This window comes from Suncus etruscus, chromosome 19 (assembly GCF_024139225.1).
Source record: "Suncus etruscus isolate mSunEtr1 chromosome 19, mSunEtr1.pri.cur, whole genome shotgun sequence".
Taxonomy (NCBI): Eukaryota; Metazoa; Chordata; class Mammalia; order Eulipotyphla; family Soricidae; genus Suncus; species Suncus etruscus.
In genome coordinates this window covers 40,674,291-40,698,655 of record NC_064866.1, presented here as the reverse complement: position 1 = coordinate 40,698,655, position 24,365 = coordinate 40,674,291, and the positions used below count along the sequence as shown (strand labels likewise).

Below are 24,365 nucleotides of genomic sequence, written 5' to 3'. Positions count from 1 at the left end.
AGAGTTTAGTCCATTGGCATTTAAGGAAATTATTATTATTTTTTGTCCCCTAATTCACAATACAGACCAGGCAAAGGGCCTATGTTGAGGTATATATGGGCTGCATTTACCTCCTCTTTCTATACAGTCAGGGTAAAGAACACAGCCTGTGGTAAGAATTGGGAGGCCTTATCTTTTCTTTTCTTCTTTTTTTGATTTTTTTAATATATTCATATAAATTCTTCACCAGTGCAACATTCCCATGACCAATATCCCAAATGTCCTTCCTCCCACCCCACACTGGCCTGTACTCTAGATAGGCTTTGTACTTCCCTCATTCAGTCACATTTGGTTATGATAATTCTCAGTGTAATTATTTCTGTGACTGCGCTAAACGATCCCTGTAGTGAGCTTCATGTCAGGAGCTGGACCCTCCAGTCCTCTTCTATTTTGTTTCTGATAATCATTACATAAATGTTTTTTATTTTTCTCAAAACCCATAGATGAGGGAGACCATTCTGTGTTTATCTCTCTCCCTCTGACTTATTTCACTCAGCATAATAGATACAAAAATCTAATAATACAAAAATCTCTTTCTCACACCTATATTCATAGCAGCATTATTTACAATAGCCAGACTCTGGAAACTGCCTAGATGCCCCTCAATAGGTAAATGGTTAAAGAAACTATAGTACATATACACAATGGAATATTATGCAGCCATCAGAAGAGATGAAGTCATGAAATTTTCCTATACATGAATGTATATGGAATCTATTAAGGAAATTATTGACAGAGAGGGCTATTGTGCTATTATATTGTATAAGATTGTTGTTGTTTCAATTTGGTGTTTGGTTTGCATAATTGATATCTATGTAGTTCATTTAGAGTCAGTTTGGTTAGCACAAGTATTGCGAGTTCTTTATTCTTTGAAAATGGTTTTAACCCTCCCTCCCATGTAAATTCGAATTTTCTGGATAGTGGACTCTAAGTTGGAATTTTTTATTCAGTAGTTTAAATATGTTATTTCACTGTCTTTTTGCCTGAATTTTTTCAAATGAAAAATCTGGTTTGATTTTTTTTTCCTTTGTACTTGAGATATTTTTTCTCCCTTATTGCTTTGAAGAATACATCTCTCTTAGTTTTTTTACATTTTGTTTATTTGTTTGTTTTTGTTTTGGGGCCACACCCGACATTGCTCAGAGGTTACTCCTGGCTGTCTGCTCAGAAATAGCTCCTGGCAGGCATGGGGGACCATATGGGACACCGGGATTTGAACCAACCACCTTTGGTCCTGGATAGGCTGCTTGCAAGGCAAACGTCACTGTGCTATCTCTCCGGGCCCGAGTTTTTTTTACATTTTGATTACTATTTATCTTGGTGTTGATCTGTTAGGGTCTATTTTGTTTGGTACTCTTTCTGCCTCTTGGATTTGTACATGTTCCTCTTTCCAGAGAGTGGGAAAATTCTCTGCTATTATTTCCCTCACTACTTGTTCTTCCCCTTTTCCTTTTCCCTCCCATTTTGGTATTCCTATTAGTCATAGATTATTTCTTTTGTCTTTGTTCATTAAGTACCTTACATTTTCTTCCAATGTTTTGTCTCTCATTTCTTTATTGTTTATGGCTTGTATTTTGTTGTCAAGTTTATCCATGAGATTCTATATGTATGTAATTCTGTTACTATGGCTTGCTAGCATGTGTTTTAGTTCTCTTAGTTCCATTTGTATAGATTCTCTCATCTTCTGGTAGATTTTTTCTTTGAGTTGTTTGAGTTGTTTGTCTAATTTCTTTGCTAGTAGTGCCTTAAATTTCATTGCTAAGACATTAAATGCTGGGTTTTTTTTTGTTTGTTTATTTGTTTTTATACTCATCTAGAGGGTTTCTGCACTTTCAAAGACTTTAAAATTTTCTAAGATTTCTCTCCATATCCCCAGCTGCTGGTGTCTTCTTTAGTTTCCCTTGCATCCGGTGTTTTGGAGTGCCAGAGGAGTTTCAGGGAGTTTGGTTTTTGTTTATGTTGTTGTGTTGTTTTTTTTTTAAGTAGTCTGTTTAATTGAATAGAGGTGGTTGGAGGTATGTCTGTTTCGGAGTTTATTCTAACTAAGTGAGGTTGCCCAAGTATAATAGAAATGTACACTAATTTGTTGGGTTTTTCTTCTGGTCTTGGGGCTGTTATTTTTTTTTAAGAGAGAAAAATGTTAGGCTCGTTCTGCCTAGAACCGACTGCTATAAGATAAAGTGTAATTTTTGGGGGCAGTAGAGCAATGTGGCCAGTGTGGCCATGGAGTTTTAGTGATGGTGGCTGGGAGGTTGGGAGGCGTAAGGGTGGGGAAAGGGCTATTTTGTATGCCCTAAATTTATTAGGGAATGGGAGGTGTCCCTACACCCCACCCCCGCAGTGCTAGGGTCTTAGAGGATGGGATGTGGAGGGTGTGGGCTGTTCTTTTTTTTCTGAGTGGGCCTGGGGCTTTTGTGATGGTGGCTGGGAGGTCCAGAGATACTTTTTTTTTTTTTTTTGGATTATGGGCCACATCTGGTGACTCTCAGGGGTTACTTTTGGCTAGTACAAAGGGCTTGGGGGACCATATGGGATGTTGGGGGATCGAACCAAGGTCCATCCTAGGTTAGTACATGCAAGGCAGATGCCCAACCACTTTCGCCACTGCTCTGGCCTCCTACATTTTTTAATCACTATCTTGCAGATGATGAAAGTGAGATTTAAAGACTTTAATTGCATGTGGTGTTTTATTTTAAAAAAATAAGAAGAACTTAGGTCTTCACGATCTAGCTTCCTGGTGCAAAGACCCAGACACTGTGCTAGTACTCACAGTTGTTGGGACAGTTATCTAATCAGTTACCCTAGGCCCTCTCCCCACTTCCCTCTTGTTTAATTAGCTTCTATCTTTTCTTGGCTTATGTAGTTAGAATCTCTACATGAAAGACAGTTGTGGAACAGAAAGCGACAAAACTAGAATCTTTTATGTTTAGATGTTATAATTTGTACATTCTCTCTCATTGTATTCTCAGCCACATGAAATTTGTTTCATAGGGTAATATATAATACTGGCAATGAATTTCATTCCATGTCCTAGAATCAATGACTTTTAAAAGTATGCAGGAATTTAGAGATTGTTAAAAGCAACCTCCCTGATTTACTGATGAAAAAATTGTTGCCCAGAACTATTTAAGAGCCCTGGACACAATCCCATAACTTTTTGTAATTTTTCCTGCCATCCAAACCTAGCAACACTGATTCCAGGCTGCCAAGTAGCTGCAATTTGAACTTATTATATTTAACCTCAGAGTGATCTCCAACATCTTCTGAGAACTTAGTTTTAATTTTCCCTTTGGAATGTGCAAGGATATGGTTGTTTGCCTACTTATAGCATCTTTTTGCTTCTGAATTGTGAGACTGCTGTAACATAGAAGAGATAGATAATATCAAAACATAGTCTACATCTACTGGACAAAGAAGAATTTGACTGAGGAAGCAACAGTGAGCATTGTCACACTTGCCACTAATTCTTCTTGGCATGTCTGACCTTCAAAAATACCAGGAATCCTAGAAAAGGGCTATATGTGAGTCTGACCTTTAGTACAGAATCCCTAATCCCTAGTCAGTCACACTCGCTATTTTGCAACTAATCTTGCAACTTCATCTCCTTCCATCGCTAAAAGGTAGTTTTTGATTTAGTTCTATCAGTCTGAAAACAATAGTTGTGCATCCACTACCTTTATTGTTGCCTGAACTGTTTCCTTGGGCTGCCATTTTGTTTTTTTGTTTTTGGTTTTTTTTTTGGATTTTGGGTCACACCCGTCAGTGCTCAGGGGTTACTCCTGGCTGTCTGATCAGAAATAGCTCCTGGCAGGCATGGGGGACCATATGGGACACCGGGATTCGAACCAACCACCTTTGGTCCTGGGTCAGCTGCTTCCAAGACAAACGCCACTATGCTATCTCTCTGGGCCCCTTGGGCTGCCATTTTAAATAATCAGAACTGGGTAATGTTTAATACAATAGAAATTTATTCTTTCATTCTTCTAGTGACTAGACATCCTTAGAGCTTTCAATCTACTTGTTTTTCTGTTTCCTTAACTCCTTGTCTTTTCCTTTCAACCGTTAAATTACTGGTCGAAGGGTTTACCCTAGCAATTTGATAACACTTGTAAAATCTCTCAGTAAATAAATTCCTCTTTACAGTCTCTGGTTCCTGCTTTAATGTCCTTTGGAGACTACATTGAACCCTCTTGAATGAAGGCCTTGCAGAGGGTGGATATTGAGCAGATCTGGGATACTTGATCATGAGCTATGCTTTTCTGACGGTTAGATTTTATTCTTTGTTACTCCAGGCTCAAGAAGGTAAAACTACTCAGACAAAAGTTCAGCTGTGAACTGTGCAGGTATCTGTGTCTGCAGATATCTGGTATTCTCTTTAACCATAAACAAACAAACGAATAACCATAGCATTAAGAGAGAATGATAGAAATTTGAGGCTCCGAATCTCACAGACTACCCTGACCAGTCTACTTCCTAGCTCTATTATTTAGGGCACCTCATATCACATCTCTCTATCCTCCTGCCCTTCTGTAGAAAGTGGAACAACTCTGCCACCAGTCTTAAAAAATAGCCAAAACAGCATTTGGAGCCAGATATATAACACACACTAGAGGTTATTGCTGGTCAATTAGTATATTGTTTCTACAGAAAAATTAGGTACATGAGGTAATTAATTTTTAGAATACCATGAGTAGCCCACTACTTCCAACTTTCACATCAATTTATGTGACTATGCCTTTAGGGCACCAGGCTCAAAGTATCCTGGGATCATGCTCACAGATTTCCAGATTTGCTGGATCAGAGGAAATTGAATATGCCATTAGCTCAGCTAACTTTGCAAACATCCAAATGAGAAAGAACCAGATTAATACATCAGGGTTATTTCAAAGTCATGATGCTGATTCTTACAGCTCAGCACTCAATTCATTCACTTCCTGCTTCCTTATTTTTTGCTCTCTAGGCTCTTTATTCTCTCCAGTCTAGACACTGTCAAAGGAACCTGGGCTGCTTTTTTATTTTTTTTGTTAAAAGACTCATTTGGGACCGTTGAGTTTCTGAACTACTTAACATTCTATGTACTCTGAGTTTGTGGCCATACCAATAAAATTTATCCCATGTTATTTTGATTCATCCACTAATGTAAATCAAAATAACATGGGATAAATTAGTCACTTACAAAAGTAGACAAAACAAGATAGACGGTATAGCAGGTAGGTCATTTGCTTTGCAATTGGCAGATTCAGGTTTGATCTGTGATACTGTCTACGATCCCCTGAGCATCACTAGTAATTATCTCTGAGCTCAGGGCCAGGAATAAGCCCTGGGATAGTCCGGCATATAAAAAGATGAAATAAAAGAGAAAATAAAAGAAAAGAAATGAGAAGAATCTTGACTATGCAATATTGGACATGCTGCCAAATTTCTATCATTTAGTTCTCTTTCTTTACAATTTTTATAGCAAGAGAATCTACCTTCTATGATTGCTACAAGGATTAGGCACTTAGAATAGAGACGTACCCATGGTAAATCTGAATAAGACATTTGCTTTCATTATTGCCATCATTGTAACATGCAGTAAATCTCATATTTCTATATTTCCTGTATTCAGGGATTTTTCTTTATTATGAAGGTCTGTATTAGGAGGCAGATCAATCTAAGTTTGAATTTTAGCTTTGCAACACTTTTTGCCTCTCTTATTTTCTCCTTTTGTTGCTTGTTCATTCTTCTATCACAGCAAGTAAATCTGTTGCCTTGTGCATGGCCAACCCTGGTTTGATACCTGACATCCCTGGTGCCCCCCCCCCCCTAGCATCACCTTGAATGATTCCTAAGTGCAAAACCAAGAGTAATTTCTGAGCAACAAAGTTTATGTGCCCAGAACAAAAAAATAAAAGACACATGAACACAAAATATGTTTTGGTCTCAATTCTTTCCTTCAGTTGCAAACCCATTCTTGATGCCTCTTATTCCCATATATGATTCTTCTACATAAAATATTCTCAATCGTTTCTCAAAAAGTCTTCTCTCCATCATTTCTAACTTCAATATCAGATCTCTCATCATCTGATCGCAAACTACTGCATTGACTTTCAACCCCAGCTATCAGCCTCTCTGTGCTTCCACTACAACAGTGGTAGGCAACTTGCGGCTCATGAGCCACATGCGGCTCTTTACACTTTCTTTTTTAGATTATGAGAACAAAGATGCAATGAAAGAGGACAAGGTAAAGTTACAGTGGAAGGACAATCACTCATACACAGAATTCTCAGAAGAACTCCCCTTGCTAATACCTTAATTTTGAACTTTCAGCCGAAGAACATTAAGAAAAATAAAATAGAACCCACGTACAACTACTTTGTCCCTCAAGTTCCCAGATTGTAGTACAATATAACATTTTTAGCACTACACAAAGCAATATAAGGCCATAAAGCTTATGTAACTCCTTAAACATTGAAGGCATAGTATTTTTTTACATTTCCTTGAACATGCATATTCGTTTAAGTTAACCTCAAAAGTTTAAGTGGTTTTTTTTTAAGGATTAGAGTCAAAGTAAAAATGGTGTTAGAGTGGCAGTTATTGTTTGCATAGGCCCACCAAAATATGAGTGACATGGAAAGGAAAAGCCTTGTCCTAAATACAAGAAGACCCTACCCCTGAAGTTTCCTGGCATAAGACCAACTCTCATCTCCAGGCAAACTAGTCCATCCAATCCAAGTCATTGTCTGTAGTATGTGGCTCTTCTGTGTGCCAGGCGGCTGCTCCAGGAGTCAGGACTCTGCTCCTAGCCTCTGTCAGTTCTCGCCCTATGTGGCTCTCAAAATAAATTTCAATCATGGTTTTGGCGAGATTTGGCTCAGTTGAAAAAAAAAGATTGCAGACCACTGGACTACAAGATTTGTTGTTTCTTCATCAAATTGTGTACTTTTGTGTGTTTATTGCTTATCTTTATTACATTTTCATAAGCTCACTGGAGTCTTTAAAACCATGTATTTTAAATAAAACTGTATGCTAAGCAAGATACTGCTATCATTCAAAAATCATAGAAACAATTGAATAGGAAAGAAAATGTTATTGGCAAGAAAGTAATTTAACTTTGGAGTCATGTCTAAGCAGCACAGACTATAGAGAAAGATTCAGATAAGAGGGAGACTGGTATTATGTCAAGTAGAATTAGGGTGACATACATATTTATGTACATACATTTAATAAAATTTTAGGAAGACTTGTGAGAGAAATGGTAGGCATGCTCACTTGAGTAGCAATCAACAAATATACAAATACACAATACACACACAAATACACAATTATGGTAAGAAAAGGATACCTTTTATGGTAATGAGAAAAAATGTAATCGTGTGTCAAGGTTCCATTACAGTTTTCATTGATCAACACTGTTGAGCCAGAGGTCTGATGTCTCTATTATCCAAAGGCATTTGTAAGACTTAATCTTGCCAGTCAAAGGAAAAAGAGTATAATAAGATGGCTTCTCCAAGAAAGTTTGTTATGTTCTCTGAACTATGAAGAGGTCTCAGGTCAGTCTATTTTTTGTTATTTTTGTTATTTTTGCTTTTATAATCCAGGAGTCCATTTGGGAGGAAGAAAAGGCACAACGTTGCAAATATTCTTATGCCAGAAATATAGCATTTACAAGATGAACAATAAATTTTGGTTGAATACATAAGATTAGATCTATTTTACAGGTAAAAATTTGAATATAAAGATATTTTGAATGGGATTTTTAGAACTTTGCTGTGGCAACATTTCCCTATACTGTAAGGTAGCATCCTTAACCTCCATCCACTAATGGTCAATAGCATCCTACCCAATTTGTGTACAGACATTGCCAAAAGTTTTCTGGTAGAACAATTACTTATGATTGAAAACAATTTCTTTAGTGAGGATGTTCCCTAGAATATATATGATCTTATTACATGAATAATATATAAGTAATATAACTTATTATACTGTAGGGATAGTTTACTGTGGGCAGGGCACTCACCTTATACATGGCTGGTCGGAATTCAACCCCCCAGCATTCCATATGGTCCCCTGAGCACTGCCAGGAGTAACTCCTGTATTCAAAGACAGGAGTGAAATCCCTGAGTATTGCTGGGTGTGACCCAAAACCCAAATAATAATACTAATTTTAAGTGTCATTCTAAAATAATTTAGGGATATAGCATAGATACTTAGTTGATCTAAGAGTAGAAGAGTAGAAATGAGACTTAGAGTTGTTTGAACCAATATTTAGGCCAAACAGTCTAATGAAAGAAAAACTAATGAAGCTATATTGATTACAATAAATGCAAATATTTGGAAACACGGAATTGGGAAACTGCATGGAGTTTAATAAAATTAATGTGACTGAGACTAGAGTCTGAAATCAAGGAAAAGTTCTATAAAACAGAATAACTTTGATTTTCTTGTTAGATCTCTAATCTATCTTCGTATATTTTAAATTTATGTATGGAAATAATAGTATTATTATAGAAAATTAAGATCCCATTTTTCTAAGGAAATGAGGTGCCAGCACCAATACGGCAAAAACCTGCAGTATCCTTCATTAATAGGTCTGAATTATGCATTAGAAATCTATATGGAGGAGGACAGACCTGCGGTTTGAGTTTGAGGGATGCACTTTGCTTAGCTTTTAACTATCATTTGAGGTCTTAGATTCCAGGTGAAACAATTAAGAAGTAAATCAATCTCACACTTGACCCAGAGAAAGAATTCTATAAGCCTTTTAGGTGTAGTGGCTGTAATTCAGAAATTGAAGTTTCTGACTTGTATTCAATGCTTCTAAGTTCCTAATGCTGTTGCAATTTCACTTCACTACTCTGTGATGAGTGAGGTATTACGTGAATATAGCTGAAACAATTCTGGCTATGAGAGATTGCAGTGAAGATTGAAATGTCAAGTGAATCCTAAATCCCAGACCAAAAAAACAAGAGTGTTCCCTCAGATCATTGGGAAAGTCAGTAGTTAGTTACTCTGAGGTTTCAAATGAGGGCAATAATATGGCTACTGTTAGTCTCGCTTAGTTTACCTGGGTTTAGGCTTATCTACTTATCTCCTGCAGAATTCAAGTTCAATGAGAATGATGTTTAGGACATTAATAATTTCTCTAGAGTAATATAAAAATCCCAAGAAAAGAAGAAAATATGTTAAAAAAAAGAGCACGCATTTTGTGACCTAGGAAAATGTATTCATTTTTTTCCCACGTCTTCTTCTAATAAAGGGGTTTATTTACTGAGATAAATCTGACAGCGAGTATCTCATAAATGTTACATCACATTAGTAGGCTAAGCCCTCTACATGCGTTGTGTCTTTTATCCCCTAAACACCATGGGTAACTGATTTTCCTCTTTATCCATGTGAGAATGCTGATGTGCAGATAAAGTGTTATGTGTCTATGTCTCAGGCTACTCATAATATTTATCCTTAAACTGATTTTTGCCTAAACCCCCTGATTTTTGCCTTTCCTATGAAAATAGGGTATATGTTGAACAAGAGTATGTCTTGAGTAGGAAGTTGATCAAGCAATGGCCTAACTTTTGTAGAGTTGCACAATAGAGGGACATGAGGTGGAAAAGTCACTAGTCTCCATACAGTGCATTAAATATGATGACCTAGAAAAACATCATGACTTTGAAGTAGATGGGAAGTGCCTAATTTCCAAGAAGAATCACTCAGGCCTTTTTAAAAGACAGATGAGAATGGAGCATCTACAACAGCTAGCAAGGTCATTACAAATTGTAGAACTTTTGTGTACGAAGGCATGAAGGATGTAACATGGAGAATTGTTAGGTACTTAGTTTGATGGCATATTGGATCCACAGACAGTTAGGTAGATGTCTTTAAAAAGGAAGATTCTGAAAGAAAAAAAACCTTTAATGTCTTTAAATATTTAATGTCTTTAAAAGTTTCCAGAATATTTAGCCTATGGGCCTTGATAGGTTAGTCTTTTTTATCTAGTGCCAATTAGGAAAAGCATTAGGACAAATTTGACTTGGCTCAGGGAAGATGAATAGTTCTGAGCGTTAGAACTTCTCTAAATTGACCCTAGGTAGACTATTAATATGATAGTGTTGAACAGCTCTAAGGGACTATTAATAATGACCACCTCTCTAACAGTTCATTAAATTAATTGCATGTATCTTGATACTGTTACTAGACCACGCTGAAGGCAAGAAACACTATAGTTATTATCATTAGTGGTACACTCAATATTTTAATGAAGAAATTGTTGCTAGACTCCTATATTTCATGAGAATTTGGTACCCAAAGATACAGGACAAATGGGCTAAGCTTATCTGTAACTCTAGCACCCTTGACCCTCAACAGCTTTGAGCACAAAGTATGAGTTATCATAACCAGAGCCACACTTCAGGATTCCTAATATGTTTATGCAAAACTGAACACAAATAAACTCACTGACTCACTCATTTATCCCACAAATGTATGCATTCTTCCTGGGTTCCAAGTCCTTTGAGAGGGGATGGAGCAGTGACCTCTCACTTAAGTGTGTGTTAAACATAATTATAATGCTGAAAGCTCTGTGTTCAGAAACATTCATGGAGGCTCTCTAGCATGTGCCACATAAAAGTTTTGCATTTTCTGTTTCCAGTAGCAGCAGGTCAAAGGGCTACGAATATTTTTTAATTTAATTTAATTTTTTTTTGGCTTTTTGGGCCACACTCGGCAGTGCTCAGGGGTTACTCCCAGCTCTGCACTCAGAAATCACTTCTGGCAGGCTTAGGGGACATATGGATGCTGGGGATCAAACCCGGGTTCGCCCTGGGTCGGCCACTTGCAAAGCAAATGCCCTACTGCTGTGCTATCGCTCTGGCCCCACTACAAATATTTATTAAGCCCCGACTCTGTGCCTAGCTCTATGTCAGATCCTTGACAATATCATTTCGTTGCAACCATGTGAAGCAGACAATGTATATACCTGTTGAAATGAGACACCTGAGTTCAGAAGAGATTCCAAAATGAAAGGAATGATGTAGGACTTCAATAAGGGAAAAGTTGGTTTGCATGATGATCATTTTACAGTAGACTTGATAATAATTTCTTTTGTCAAAAACATATTTGGTACTATAGTGATAGCAGATGCCCCTCCTCCAAAATACATGTTGATAGCCATATGAAATAAATAAATTGTGTTGAGATTTAATGATCAAAATTCTTAAATATCTGCTGCAATAATCTATACTTTATTAGATGTAGAGATGCAAATAATAAGACCTAATGATAAGCTGAATATAAAAGTATTTTCAGAGTAATAAATACAAAAGTACTTGGCTACAAAATATTATGAAATAATCGACGGGTTCTTTAGTAGAAAGTCACAGGCTCAAACTGGGGTATGGAAAATATTATTGGGTTTATTGCCAACATTCATAACTGAAATGCATATTTTCAGAAGAGATTAAAGATAAAAGATGTCATGTATTTTTAGTCCAACAGTAGAGGCCTCTTCCCACCCACCCCCAATTTTATCCTCTAGGATAATATCTTGTGTCTTTAGAAACCACATTAGAATACCTGCTTTAGAAATCACTTTAGAATACCTACCTATGTAATTGATATCATTTGGTCCAAACATAATTTTGTTTAAGACATTTGATATGGTTTTGTCTGTAAGTCACTATCTAGGCACCGTAGATAAGTAGAAAGGAAAACTACATACTGATTCAGAGGAGAGGGAACTGAGGAGGACCTTTACTGTGAAGGAACTTCACTATACATTCTACAAACTGGTTATTTGAGATCCTCTACCTTATTTGAACATAGAAAGAAACTAAATTCAGAGATACAAAGGTTGTTAACCATATATAACCGCTTGTCAGTTGTGGAGCTGTGTTCCAAATAAAACCCTGGCCCCTTCCAAACTGTTAAACCCAATGTAGCATTGTGGGTTTAGTTCTTCACCATTCCCATGTAGAGGAGTGTGTGAATCTTTATGGAGAGGGATGGGAAATTATGAGAGCCTGCACTGAAGGAGGAAAATTGTTCACTTTTGCTTATTTTGTAGCCAAAAGCTGGGTCTCTTGGATCGGGTTCGCCTTTCTAATCCTCGTGGTAGCAATACTAAAGGAAAGCTATTTACCCCTCTGAATGTAGATGCCATAGAAGAAAGCCCTCCTAAAGAACCAAAGCCTGTTGGCTTAAACAATAAAGAACGCTTCCGCACCGCCTTCCGCATGAAAGCCTACGCTTTCTGGCAGAGTTCCGAAGGTAACGCCTTTCTTCCTTCTCTCCCTCTCTCCGCTCCACCTTCTTCTAAACCCTGCTCATTCCTGATGCTTCCACCTCCTTTCAGACTGAAGAAGTCTCTAGTATACAAAGCTATGCATTTCCTATGCTCCCTGGAACAACTTTTGCTTGTATCATCTTAACCAAATGGGTCAAAGGTATCCATATTCTACAATAATCTCCCCAGCCCCCAGCCCAGTCAACTGTCATCGTATTTTTTGTTTTTGTCTATTTGTTTGTTTGTTTTGGGGACACACCTGGCTGCACTCAGGGGTTACTCCTGGCTCTGCACTCAAATATCACTCCTGGCAAGCTCAGGGGACGATATAAAATGCTGGGGATTGAACCTTGGTCTGTACGGGTCGGCAGCATGCAAGGCAAAAACACCCTACTGCTGTGTTATCACTCCAACCCCCTCAACTGCCGTCTTAAATTAGTATGGAAAATATGTTTTTTGAGAGAGAGAGAGAGAGAGAGGTCACTTTCACAACTATTATTACAATACTTTGCCATAATAGTTCTACCTTTGTTATTGTTGTCATCAATCTCTTATTGTCCCTAAATTATAAATTAAACTTCCTCAGAGGTATGTATACATGGGGGAAAACAGCATATTTGTTATTATCTTTAGTTTCAGACATCTTCTGGAGGTCTTGGGGTGTATTCCTTGTAGATAACTATATAGTTTCACAACTCACAACCTGTAGAACTGAGGACAATCAGCCCCCACACCTCCTTTCAAGTTCTATGCTTTCTTGAGCTAGGAGCTCCAGGTCTCCTGCCAGAAAGTCTTGGCACCTATGCCACAGTTTCTAATGAATGCATGATGATGTCATGGTGATCAACCTGAAGGAAAGAGAACCCCAGTACAAAGTGGTCTGAATTCAGGCCTTGGCCTTTAGTGCCTAGGGATCAAGACATGGTATTGCGTAAATATCCATAGTTGTCTATAGGAGCAAAATCTTTAACCTCTCACTTAGGAACAGTACTGATGATTAACAGTCCCCACAGGTGAGTGAGAGCAAGAATCTTTCTGTAATGTCCACATATATACATATAGCTATGTCCAAGACACCTTAAGGACTCCCAGAACTCACATCACATACCTTCTAGCTTTCTCCCATTACCAAAATGTTTTCCAACTGAAGTTACCACTGACTCAGACTTCTGGTGCTAGGCTGGAAGGATTCTAGAATAAAATTAATGCTGTTACACCGGAGAATACTGTTGGGTTTCAATGTAGAAACCAAAACTCTGAAAATGATATCTGAATGGTTGTGTCTGCAAACATCCTTTAGTTACTCAAGCACTGGGATATATATCCCTTAATATGTGTGTCTCCCTCTCAGATGCTGGGACAGGTGATCCCATGGCAGAAGACAGGGGCTATGGGAATGACTTCCTCATTGAAGATATGATCCCCACCCTGAAGGCTGCTATCCGAGCTGTCAGGTAAAACCTTTTTATCATATTAGTAGGACTCCTGCATTCCAGCTCAACTCCCACAGCACCTGTCTTTGTAAAGTACTCTTGGGCTTTGAGAAGGTGGACAGCTGCTTGAGTTACTCTAAGAATATGACAATACCCCTGGGGGGTATTGACTAAAGAATGATGCCTACGTGAGCAAGTCATCTGCTTGGCTCTAGCCCCAAGAGACTCCAGACAGGATTTCCAACTAGCATGTTCTTGTTTTATCTTGACTACTATTTATTTTAAAGAACACGAGGCAGAATATGTATTAGTACAAAATTTTCTTCCTGTTCAGCTTCTTTTTCAAATTAATTTTTTCTTTGTCAGTATTCATCTATCTAATTTGTTTTTGGTTTTTGGGCAACACTCAGTGACGCTCAAGGGTTATTCCTGGCTATGAGCTCAGAAATTGCTCCTGTCTTGGGGGACCACAAAGGGATGCCAGGGGATTGAACTGCTGTTTGTCCTAGGTCCTAGGTCAGTGCGTGCAAGGCAAACATGCCCTACTGTCTTGAGCCACCGCTTCAGCCCCCATCTATCTAATTTTTGTTGATTAGCATTGTCAACAAGATAAGCCATTTAGAAATATTTGTCTATATCAGATAGGACTATAAACCAGCATAGCTATTTCTGTTTTGCTTTAGATTTCTACAGGAAAATATAAATATGCTTTATGATCACTTGAAGAGAACTTTGATTAGGATATGAGCGCATAAATAATTTGAAATGGTGAATTCTAGACACAAAGACTAGCAAGATTCTCTTCTCAGGCCAATAGATCACAGAAGTACAAAGAAGTTGAAATGTGTGGACTTACTCAAAACCATTGACTTTATTTCTGATGATAACATTAATTCCAATCATATAAAATTGTGACAGAAATATATTTGGATAAAAAAAAACAGAACTATCTTGGTACAGTGATATTATTGAAAGGAAATCAATAATGAGTCTGTCTCTGCTGGGCTGCACTCTGGTCTGATGTATGCTCTGGGCTGCACTCTGGTCTGATGTATGCTCTGATTTTTTTTGTTTTTGTTTTTGTTTTTGGGTCACACCTGGCGGTGCTCAAGGGTTACTCCTGGCTGTGTGCTCAGAAATAGCTCCTGGCAGGCACGGGTTACCATATGGGACACCGGGATTTAAACCAACCACCTTTGGTCCTAGATCAGCTGCTTGCAAGGCAAACACCGCTGTGCTATCTCTCCGGGCCCATGCCCTGATTTTTTTTAAACCTGCGGTCTATAGGTCTCTGTCGCAATTATTCAACTCTGACTTTGTTATCATAGACAATATATAAATAAGTGATAGATCTATGTGTCTTTGCTTACAGAGCAGTCAGATGCCAGATTTGGCCTATTAAACATGGCTTGCTAACACTTAATATATAAAAATAGTAGACACCTGAATGTAAGAATGCAAATAAATTTGATGTTACAAAATGAAAAAATAATAATTTGATATTGGCTACAACCATGAGCCTTCAATGTTGCATAATAAATTTGTTGGCCATAATGTATTAGTTCCAAAACCAGTCCTAAAACTAATGTAAAGTTCTTCTACCATTGTCCCCAGATTTCTAACCATTCCCAAATCTACTCTCTTGGCAGGCAGGAAATAATATATTTTATAATGTTTGTTTACAGGTAGGTGGTAATAAAATGATTTTTAAGTACCACAATAAAAAATTTGTGAAAATTAATGGATCTCACAATGAGGTCATTAAATCATTGTCAGAAGATTTACTAAACAAGTTGTTACTAGTTGATTTTTTGTTATTTATTTTGTTTCTGAATATTAAATGGTTTTAAATCCATATTGATGTTGAAATCGATATGTCCTTAATACAATGACAGCGCTTAAAAAATTTATGTCAGTTGTATAAGATGCCATGTAGTCTAGAAATCCCAAGCTTTATGGCTATTATTTTGGTTTTTAGGGGACATGATTTCAACTGCTAGAGTTTCTGTAAGTAGAGAAGACAGTAGGGTGGGGGGGGAGGGTCCAATACTCACTTTAATAAATTCATGGAAATCCCAGCTCAAATACTGGTATTGTTGATTGGTTTGGATTGTTGATTGGTTTGGCATCTCTACAAAGGTCTATGGTTTAATGGTGATACTGGGCCATTGGCAAAGTGGTACTTGTGGGTGATGGGTGCTGCTGGCATGGCTTTAGCAGGGCAGAGACTTGACTTGCCCTATCCTACAGAGATTGTTGTTTTCAGCTGCTTAGTTAGTGTACATCTCTTTCAAGAATAAAGTGAGTCTATGAAGCTGACTGTATGTAGACATGTAGACTTTATTTGTGGGTGAGGGAAGTACAAAGAAGTACTACAGGGCTACAGGAAGTACAAGGAAGCCGGGGAGGGTGCCAGTACTCACTCCAAAAATAAGTCCTGGAGATGTCAAAGACATAGTAAGGTTTTTTTAATATTTTTATTGTGACCAAAGTAAATTACAAATCTTTCACAGTAATATTTAAGGTACATAGTGACAATGAATCAGGGCCATTCCCACTATAAGTGTTGTCCTCCTTCCACCCCTACTCCCACCATGCATCCATTATGTCCCCCTTTTGCCCCTGGATTGCTAGTGTAACTGGGCCCTTCTGTGTATTGCTTGTTGTAGGTTGGGTATCAATTCTGTTGTTGACTTTGGGTTTGGTGTTTGAGTCTGATCATTTTTTGTTTCCACTCAATGTTCATATGACTGTTTAGACCTGGTACCATCCATTTCCCCCCCTCAATTTATGAGGCAGAACAAGATGATTCAAGTTATGTGGTTTTGTTAAAAAAAAAAAAAGGAAAAAACCGGGAGGTTTTCTTGTAGAGGTTATAAATATCAATTTAAAAGAAGAAAGAGAAAAAAGTAGAAAAACGAAACAAACAAAAAAACAGCAACTACAAAAAAGCACTCAGCTACTAAAAAACAAACACTATTGTTTAATAACCATGAGAACAAAAGAAAATAAAAAATAAAAAGAAGAAAAGAGAAGATAAAGAAAAATAAATAAAAAAATAAGAAATAAAAACAAAGGAAGGAGGGCTGGTGTGGCCAGATTTTGTGCTATTTATTTATTTATTTATTTATTTATTTATTTGTTTATTTGCACAGGCACAGTAAATATTGAGAAATTAGCAAGGGAATTTTCTTGGCCTCAGAGATACAGGGTTTCTCCACTCTTGAAGCATATGCCATGGGAACAACCATAGGCTCCATACACACTCATTTTCACACCCAAGGTCTTTTTATGGTGCTGGGAAACTTTCTGCTCAGTTGTGGATGATAAAATCAGGCCTCTTTAGCTAGAGAACTTGGTATTTGCACAGGTCAAAAGATGAAGGCTAGGAGAGAGTCTTTCTGTATGGTTCTAGAAGTTCTGTTTCATTACTGTTGTTGTAATCAGTCTTCTGTAATTAGTGGTCTTGGTTTTTGCTCAGATCCTAGGACAAAGCCTAGGACAGAATCTTTCATTATGGTTCCAGAAGTCCTGTTCAGTCGCAGTTGTAAAAGTCAGACCTCTGGAAATATCTCTGCAAGAAGGATGTGAAAAACTTGAGGAAATCTGTTTGTTCTATGACTGGTCTGTAATTGAGGGTTAGCTGAATCTATGCTCAGGAAGAGTAAACCACAATGGCTTAATGAATAATTTCCAGAAAGACAGATCCAAGAGTTAGACATTTCTGAGTTTTTCTCTTTGGTTCTTCCTTTCTCTTGATCCTAAATTCATTAACCTTGGACCATAGTTTCCTTAACTGTGTGTTCATATCTAAACTTTTCCATGCAGAATCCTGCAATTCCGTCTCTATAAAAAAAAATTTAAGGAGACTCTGAGGCCTTATGATGTGAAGGATGTGATTGAGCAGTACTCTGCAGGCCATCTCGACATGCTTTCCAGGATAAAGTACCTTCAGACCAGGTAAGATGGCCACATCTTCAGGTACTTACTCCACTAAGAAAAAAAATTTCGGTAGACTTCATTGCTGAGAGGAAATGTTCAAAACTAATTACAGATGTCAAGGCCAACCAACACAAGAGCAAATAGATTATGTAAAACTTCGTTACATTATCATAGCTAATGTCAGCACTCTGATCAGGTTAGAGAAAGCAGTTGTTTCACTAACCACTGATGGAAAATATGAGTTTTACTAGCAGCTTCTGAACATAGTTTTTTCACCAAAATGTTTGAAAAATCATGACATGTCTACCATAGTAAAAGTGTGGAACAAACATAAATGACTACTTCATCATTGAAACAAATTTTACTGAGTACTTAGGTATCGTCATGTTTTTTATGCATAACTGCCACTGGCTGCAGGGTCTTAAAACCCTGTTTGTGTTGAGCTTTCAAGACTGTGCTCATGCCCAGCCCTAGCCCTGCAGCATAAAGAGAACATCTGATTTCTGTTGTACACTAGACAGGCACAGATGGAGTACTGCAGCCTTCTGCAGAAATGAAATAGAGTTCACAAATTTCAGGTCAGATCCAACTCTTTAATGGCCAGAAAAGCCTGCAGAGAGATTTCACAGTTTTACATGAAGACTAGGGACACGCAGGGATAGTACAGTGGGAGCGCATTTATCTTTATTATGGCTGACCTGGATTCCATCTTTGGCATCCCATATGGTCCCCCAAGGCTGCCAGGAGTGATCCCTGAGTGCAGAGTACCACTTTGATGGCCCCCAAACAAACAAAAACAGAGCCTAGGATTTAATAAGAAAATCTATAAATTAGAATATCTGGGTGAAAATAAAAGAGTTAACAGACCACATAAAAGTACAATGTCCAAGATAGTTTCCATAAGAGTTTCATAAGAGTTTCCATAAGAGTTTCACTTTGTCTGTAGTTTGGTCCCCTTTGCTCTCCCATGATGCACCACGATGGTCTCCATACCACTGGACCAAAGAAGACTATTTTGAGATTACAAATTATATGTGTCCATCTCTGTCAACATCTGCCTCTCCCCATTAACCCCTCTGTCTTTCTTTTGTCTCTTTATTATATTATAAACTCATAGCCAACTACAGCAGAATGAGTGGATTTTCTCTATTTCCATGTAAACACTTTTATCATACCATTCTTCCTATTGTGTCTTCTCTTTCAGAATAGATATGATTTTCACCCCAGGACCTCCATCAACGCCAAAACATAAGAAGTCTCAGAAAGGAGCAGCATTCACCTATCCATCCCAGCAATCTCCCAGGTGGGACTATGGGCAGGGATGATGAGGATAAGTGGGACTAGGCTCGGACAAGTTGGGGTATGTGAACTTGCCATTTCCAGAAACAAAATGACAATAGATGACTCTTCGGGTTCATGGGCATTTGAAAGACTTCTCTCTGAGAGAAGTACCACCCCACTTCACAGACCATGGTTGCCGCAAGTGAAAACGACTATTTCCTAATTGGAAAAGAGAAGATCTTTGATTCTACTAGCTCATAAAAGCCTCTTGTTAGTGATCCCAAATAGCCAGTTGTTTTGGCCTTTGCAAATAGTCACCTGCGATTTATTCTCCTCCCAGAATCATAGCATGAATCAGATATAGGGTTGCTGTAACATTTGGAATTTTGTTCCATAGCAAAGCAATTCTGCACTCCCACCATTTCTAAATATTGGAAGATGTTCTTTTCATAGGTACTGATGAAGGAACCATTCTTTAAATAGTGCTCTGCCTGAATTTACCCTTCTTAACTCCTAGATAAGTAATGCATAAAGGGAAACATAATGCACCTATAAATAAACATTAAGTTTCCTTGCAATAAAACTAAATATGCATAAGGCATATATTCTAGCCACAATTCTGGGAATGCATAAATGAAGATAGACTATAGAAACATAGAGCATGCTTGGCCCTTTAAAGGTGATATTAATTGCTACTCTGTTCTGATGATGCAGCTTGAAGAATGAACATGCTGCTTTCAGATAGCCTAATTTTTCCCAATAAAAGCTGAGCTTTATCTTATAAAAAAAAATTCCTTAATGGTTTAAAACGTTTTAAAACCCTAGACAAACTGAGAGAAACATTGGAGAACTAGATGAGCACATGAGCCTCCAGTTTCTGAGATCTGCTTTGCTTCCAGACTATTTTACTGAGGACACAAGCTTAACTGCAAGGACCACAATAGTGAGAAAAATAAAAGCTATTGCCTAGATAGTGCCTGATATGAACAGCTTCGAGCAATAGTAGACCCCTGAAGGTTCTCGTTTACATAAACTATAGTAGTGTTGCTGTAGAGTAAAATGTCAGTAGGAATTCAGTGTGCAAACGCAATCCCCTTCTCTGTTCATGCCCCATCCACTTCATCTTTTGCAGTTTTCCAGATTCAACCTTTATGTTTTCACTCTTAACAGGAAATAACAAATAAAATATTGGCACAGGCTGTATAACTTTCAGAACTTAGACCACCTTTTCCCCACCCTCAGCTATGCACACTCAAGGTATAAACTCTAGACCCAAAAGATGAAACTGGAATGCACTGGCTATTAAATAGAGTGGCCCCTTCAAGACCGCAGGAACATGCAAAAGAGAAGTCCAGTGACAGAATCCACTGAGCTGGAATGACCTTGACGGGAGAAACTGATAAAAACAACCTTATGAAATAATTGCCATTTTTCCTAGGAATGAACCATATACAGCAAGAGCATCTACATCAGAAATGGAAGACCAAAGCATGATGGGAAAGTTTGTAAAAGTTGAAAGACAGGTAAGCCTTTCTTTCTTACCTCAACAAAAGACAATTTTTAAGTGTTTTGTTAAAGTGTCTTGTTTCCATAGAGTTCATGAATGTGAACTCTGACCCCTCAGAAAAGAATATGGAAATTAAATTCCTACAAGTATATGAATAGTTCTGTGCCTGAGTTACTTTTGCTGTAAAATGGGCATTTTTAGTTCCTCAGAAAGTGGCTTGGGGATGAGATGAGTCAATATAAATAAGTGGCCTAGCCACCAGCTTTGTAACCATAGGTCATGGCCCTACATGGAAATCATGCAACTGAAGGTTGAAAAACATTTTGCAACTGTCAAAAGTTTCTGAATGCCAAATGGCAAACAAAACAAAAACTTTAATTTAAAATCAACCATATGATGAATAGGAGCAGTTTGAGGCATGTTTCCTCTTGTTCCTCAGGTGAAAAAGTGTCAAGAATGAAAAAAAATTTTAAGACTGTCCGCACCAGTAAACAATCAACAAATGAAAGCTTCTGTTTTAAGCATCATTTCCCCCACAGTTATTTTTTTTCTTTGCCTTCCTTCCCCCAAAATCCAGGTCAGCATGTGTCCTGTGTGAAGTAGTTTGGATAAGGGAACTCTAGGTGAAGTACATTAAGAAAATACAAGAAATAGCAGTGTTCATTTTAAAGCCAAGTTTTCCTATGTCATAGTAAATTTTCTTTAGGATTTCTGTCAGTCTTTGTATTATATTGAGAGCTTCAAAATGGAACAATACAAGAGGAAGAGGACATCAGAAAGACTTTTGCTATATGAAAATATTGCTTTTTTATTTAAAACTTTTTATTTATAATTCCAACTCTTCCATGTATCAGCTCTGTGATGTTCAACATCTCTAAGCCTATGTTTCCTTACCTGCCAAATGGGGGTGTTAATAATATACATCTATACACCTCATAGTGTAGTCATAAAAATGAAAAAATCCAGGAACAAATCAGGGATTGGAGTGACAGTACAACAGGTAGGGTTCTTGTCTTACAAATAATTGAGCTGGGTTTAATCTCTGACACTCCAGATGGTCCCATGAGTTTCATAAGGAATAATCTCTGAGCACAGAGCCAGAAGTAAGTCCTGAATGTCACCGGGTATGCCCCCCCACACACACACCCATGAAACAAATTTATATCTTTTAGACATGTAGAACAGTCAGAAACTCACTTACTGCCCTATCAGTATTATTTTCAGAAAGCTTAGATAAATTATTGTTTGGTACTATTCTTTCTCATCTGCAAGGGGTCACTATACACCAGTTTTCAGTTCTTCCTGGTGGTTCATAATTTATCAAGGAAATATCATTACACCATACATGCAGACATACAAAACTCACTTAAATTCCTTATTTTGTTGGGCCAAGCAGATGGACCTTATTCAGTGTCGTTTCTTCTGACGTCCTGAGAAATTCTGCTCTAGCTCACCACTGTTCGAATATCTTTTGGTATTCTATTGCCATGTATGAGAAATGTACACCAACATTCTCATTATGAAATAATATTGCTAGGCCATAATTATTGTTCGGTCATCTAAAACACTTGTTTTCAGATGACCCCACATGTTCAGAGCTTGAAGTTAGGAGGTAGAAAATAGCAATGACGATGACTTACAAAAGCCGTCTCCTTTTCAAGTGTTAAAGCTTTTTCTGCTAAGAACCACCACTCCCAGCCCCTGAGAAAGTGATCATTCCTGCTTCCTTGTATCTTCCAGGTTCATGACATGGGGAAGAAACTGGATTTCCTCGTAGATATGCACATGCAGCACATGGAGAGGTTGCAAGTGCATGTCACAGATTTCTGCCCCACCAAGGGCATCTCATCACCAGCTGAGGTGGAGAAGAAAGATAACAGGGAGTCTGATTTGAAAGCTATCATATGCAACTATTCTGAAACAGGGCCCCCAGAGGACCCCTACAGCTTCCACCAGGTGCCCATTGACCAAGTTGGCCCCTATGGATTTTTTGCCCATGACCCAGTCAGTCTGCCTCGTGAGGTACCCACTTCCGTAAAGGGCAAAGTGACCCTCTCCTCCTCAGCAAACACATATGCAGAGAGGCCGACCGTCCTTCCTATTTTGACTCTTCTCGACTCTCGAGTGAGCTATTACTCCCAGGCTGAACTGCACGACCCTTTCCCAGACCGGGTCTCCCCCCGACAGAGACGCAGCATCACGCGGGACAGTGACACACCGTTGTCCCTGATGTCTGTCAACCATGAGGAACTGGAACGGTCTCCCAGTGGCTTCAGCATCTCCCAGGACAGAGATGATTACATGTTTGGCCCAAATGGAGGGTCAAGTTGGATGAAGGAGAAAAGATACCTTGCTGAAGGTGAGACAGACACGGACACAGATCCCTTCACGCCCAGTGGCTCCATGCCCCTGTCATCCACAGGGGATGGGATTTCTGATTCAATCTGGAACCCTGCTAACAAGCCCATTTAAAGGGGTCATGGGCTGACTCCTTGTAATATAGACAGACTCTGTACAGCTCATGACTCTCACACCTGACACCAGTCAGATCACCAATGGCTGCATCAAGCGCATGCATGTTGTGGTGGCCCCCACCTGGTAGGGGCTTGTCATGGCCTTTTTCACCTCATGTCATCACAATGAAGCCGCTTCCTTTTCAGCATGGTTTGCATGACTTTACACTATATAAACCGTACCACTAATCGCTTCTAGGACACACATTTATCTGCAGTTCTTACTTTTAATCATGTTGGAACCAGTACAGGGAGAAACTATTATTTGTGTTAATTGTCCATTTGGTTGACTGGTTTGGATTTTAGTTAGGTAAGTAGAGAAAGGAATTCAAGCTATTTCTCTAACTACTGCCCCATTGTGTAAAAACAGTCCAACTATTTTTCCAAAGCAATCAAATAATTTTCTCAATTAGAGAGCATATTGTATTATCAACCAGTAATATTGAGTACTGAGTAAATGTGTCAGGAAAGAAATGGCATCGTCATTCCACCTCTTAAACCTAGGATTTGAAAAATTATTTCAGGAACAGCTGACAACACTTTTCTGAAAGTTCCTAACGACCCCTTTCTTGGTCTGCCATTTTCAGCATCATGCCTCAGTTTCTTCCTCTGTAAAAGATGGTAGTAATCCTAAGGGCATTTTAATTAATTATGAATTGATAGAGAAAAGATACTCACACATACATTTAAATAATCCCCAATTGCACAGCCAAATATAATCAAATTTATCAGATATAGGGTGCCTTCTGGGCAAAAGCTAAGTTCAGTGCCTTCAAAATGGGATTCCCACACACGTTTTCTCTCTATGACATTTCTACACACAATAACCATCTCAAGTGGAAGTTAGTGTCCTGCGGGCACATGAATTACCTGGTTCAACTCTTTTTATGTAAAAGTAAGAGCTACTCATCTCAAGTGAAGAGATATGCCCAGGGTCTCTCGATTATTCCCTAGAGAGGTGGATCCAAAGTTAGTCAGCTAACTTGCCCCTTTCTCTGATTTCCTGCTACATCACTGCTATTGACAAGGTGGAAGTCAGAAATTATGCCAATACTTTGATATTTATATTCTGTCTTTTGTGGAAAAGAGTCACAATACAATTTATCTAGCAGGAGGAGGCTTTCTGTTCTTGTAAAACATGCTTGCTTGATGCATTACATTTTGGATGCAAAACACAAATAGCCTACAGCATTTATTAATATGTGGTTTAGTAAAATTTTCAGAAAAACCTGACTTCATTCTTCCAGATTTTTAAAACACATGTGGCCATAAGACCAGCTAAAGAATAAGCAGTAGTTTGGAAGGCACTGCCCTATTGTCTAAAGTAATATTACTAAGCACAAGCCATCCTACGGCCTATTACAAGATGTTCTGCTTTTTAAAATTTTTTT

The 24,365-nt window shown here is 38.2% G+C and overlaps 1 protein-coding gene and 1 non-coding gene across 2 annotated transcripts in view; one reads left to right on the top strand and one right to left on the bottom strand.

Annotated features, from left to right (window-relative positions):
* The window catches only part of KCNQ3 (potassium voltage-gated channel subfamily Q member 3), a 333,549-nt gene extending 309,903 nt beyond the window's left edge, over positions 1 to 23,646 (top strand). The window contains exons 10-15 of the mRNA XM_049765627.1: positions 12,080 to 12,282; positions 13,650 to 13,752; positions 17,560 to 17,691; positions 18,878 to 18,976; positions 20,393 to 20,477; positions 22,202 to 23,646. Coding sequence (XP_049621584.1) covers positions 12,080 to 12,282; positions 13,650 to 13,752; positions 17,560 to 17,691; positions 18,878 to 18,976; positions 20,393 to 20,477; positions 22,202 to 22,933 — 1,354 coding nt within the window. The 3' untranslated portion in view covers positions 22,934 to 23,646. The remainder of the gene's footprint in view (positions 1 to 12,079; positions 12,283 to 13,649; positions 13,753 to 17,559; positions 17,692 to 18,877; positions 18,977 to 20,392; positions 20,478 to 22,201) is intronic.
* On the bottom strand, positions 41 to 168 carry LOC125997809 (small nucleolar RNA SNORA51). The gene has a single exon (XR_007491825.1). It is a non-coding gene; the product is annotated as a small nucleolar RNA SNORA51 (small nucleolar RNA).
* Positions 23,647 to 24,365: the final 719 nt, after the last annotated feature.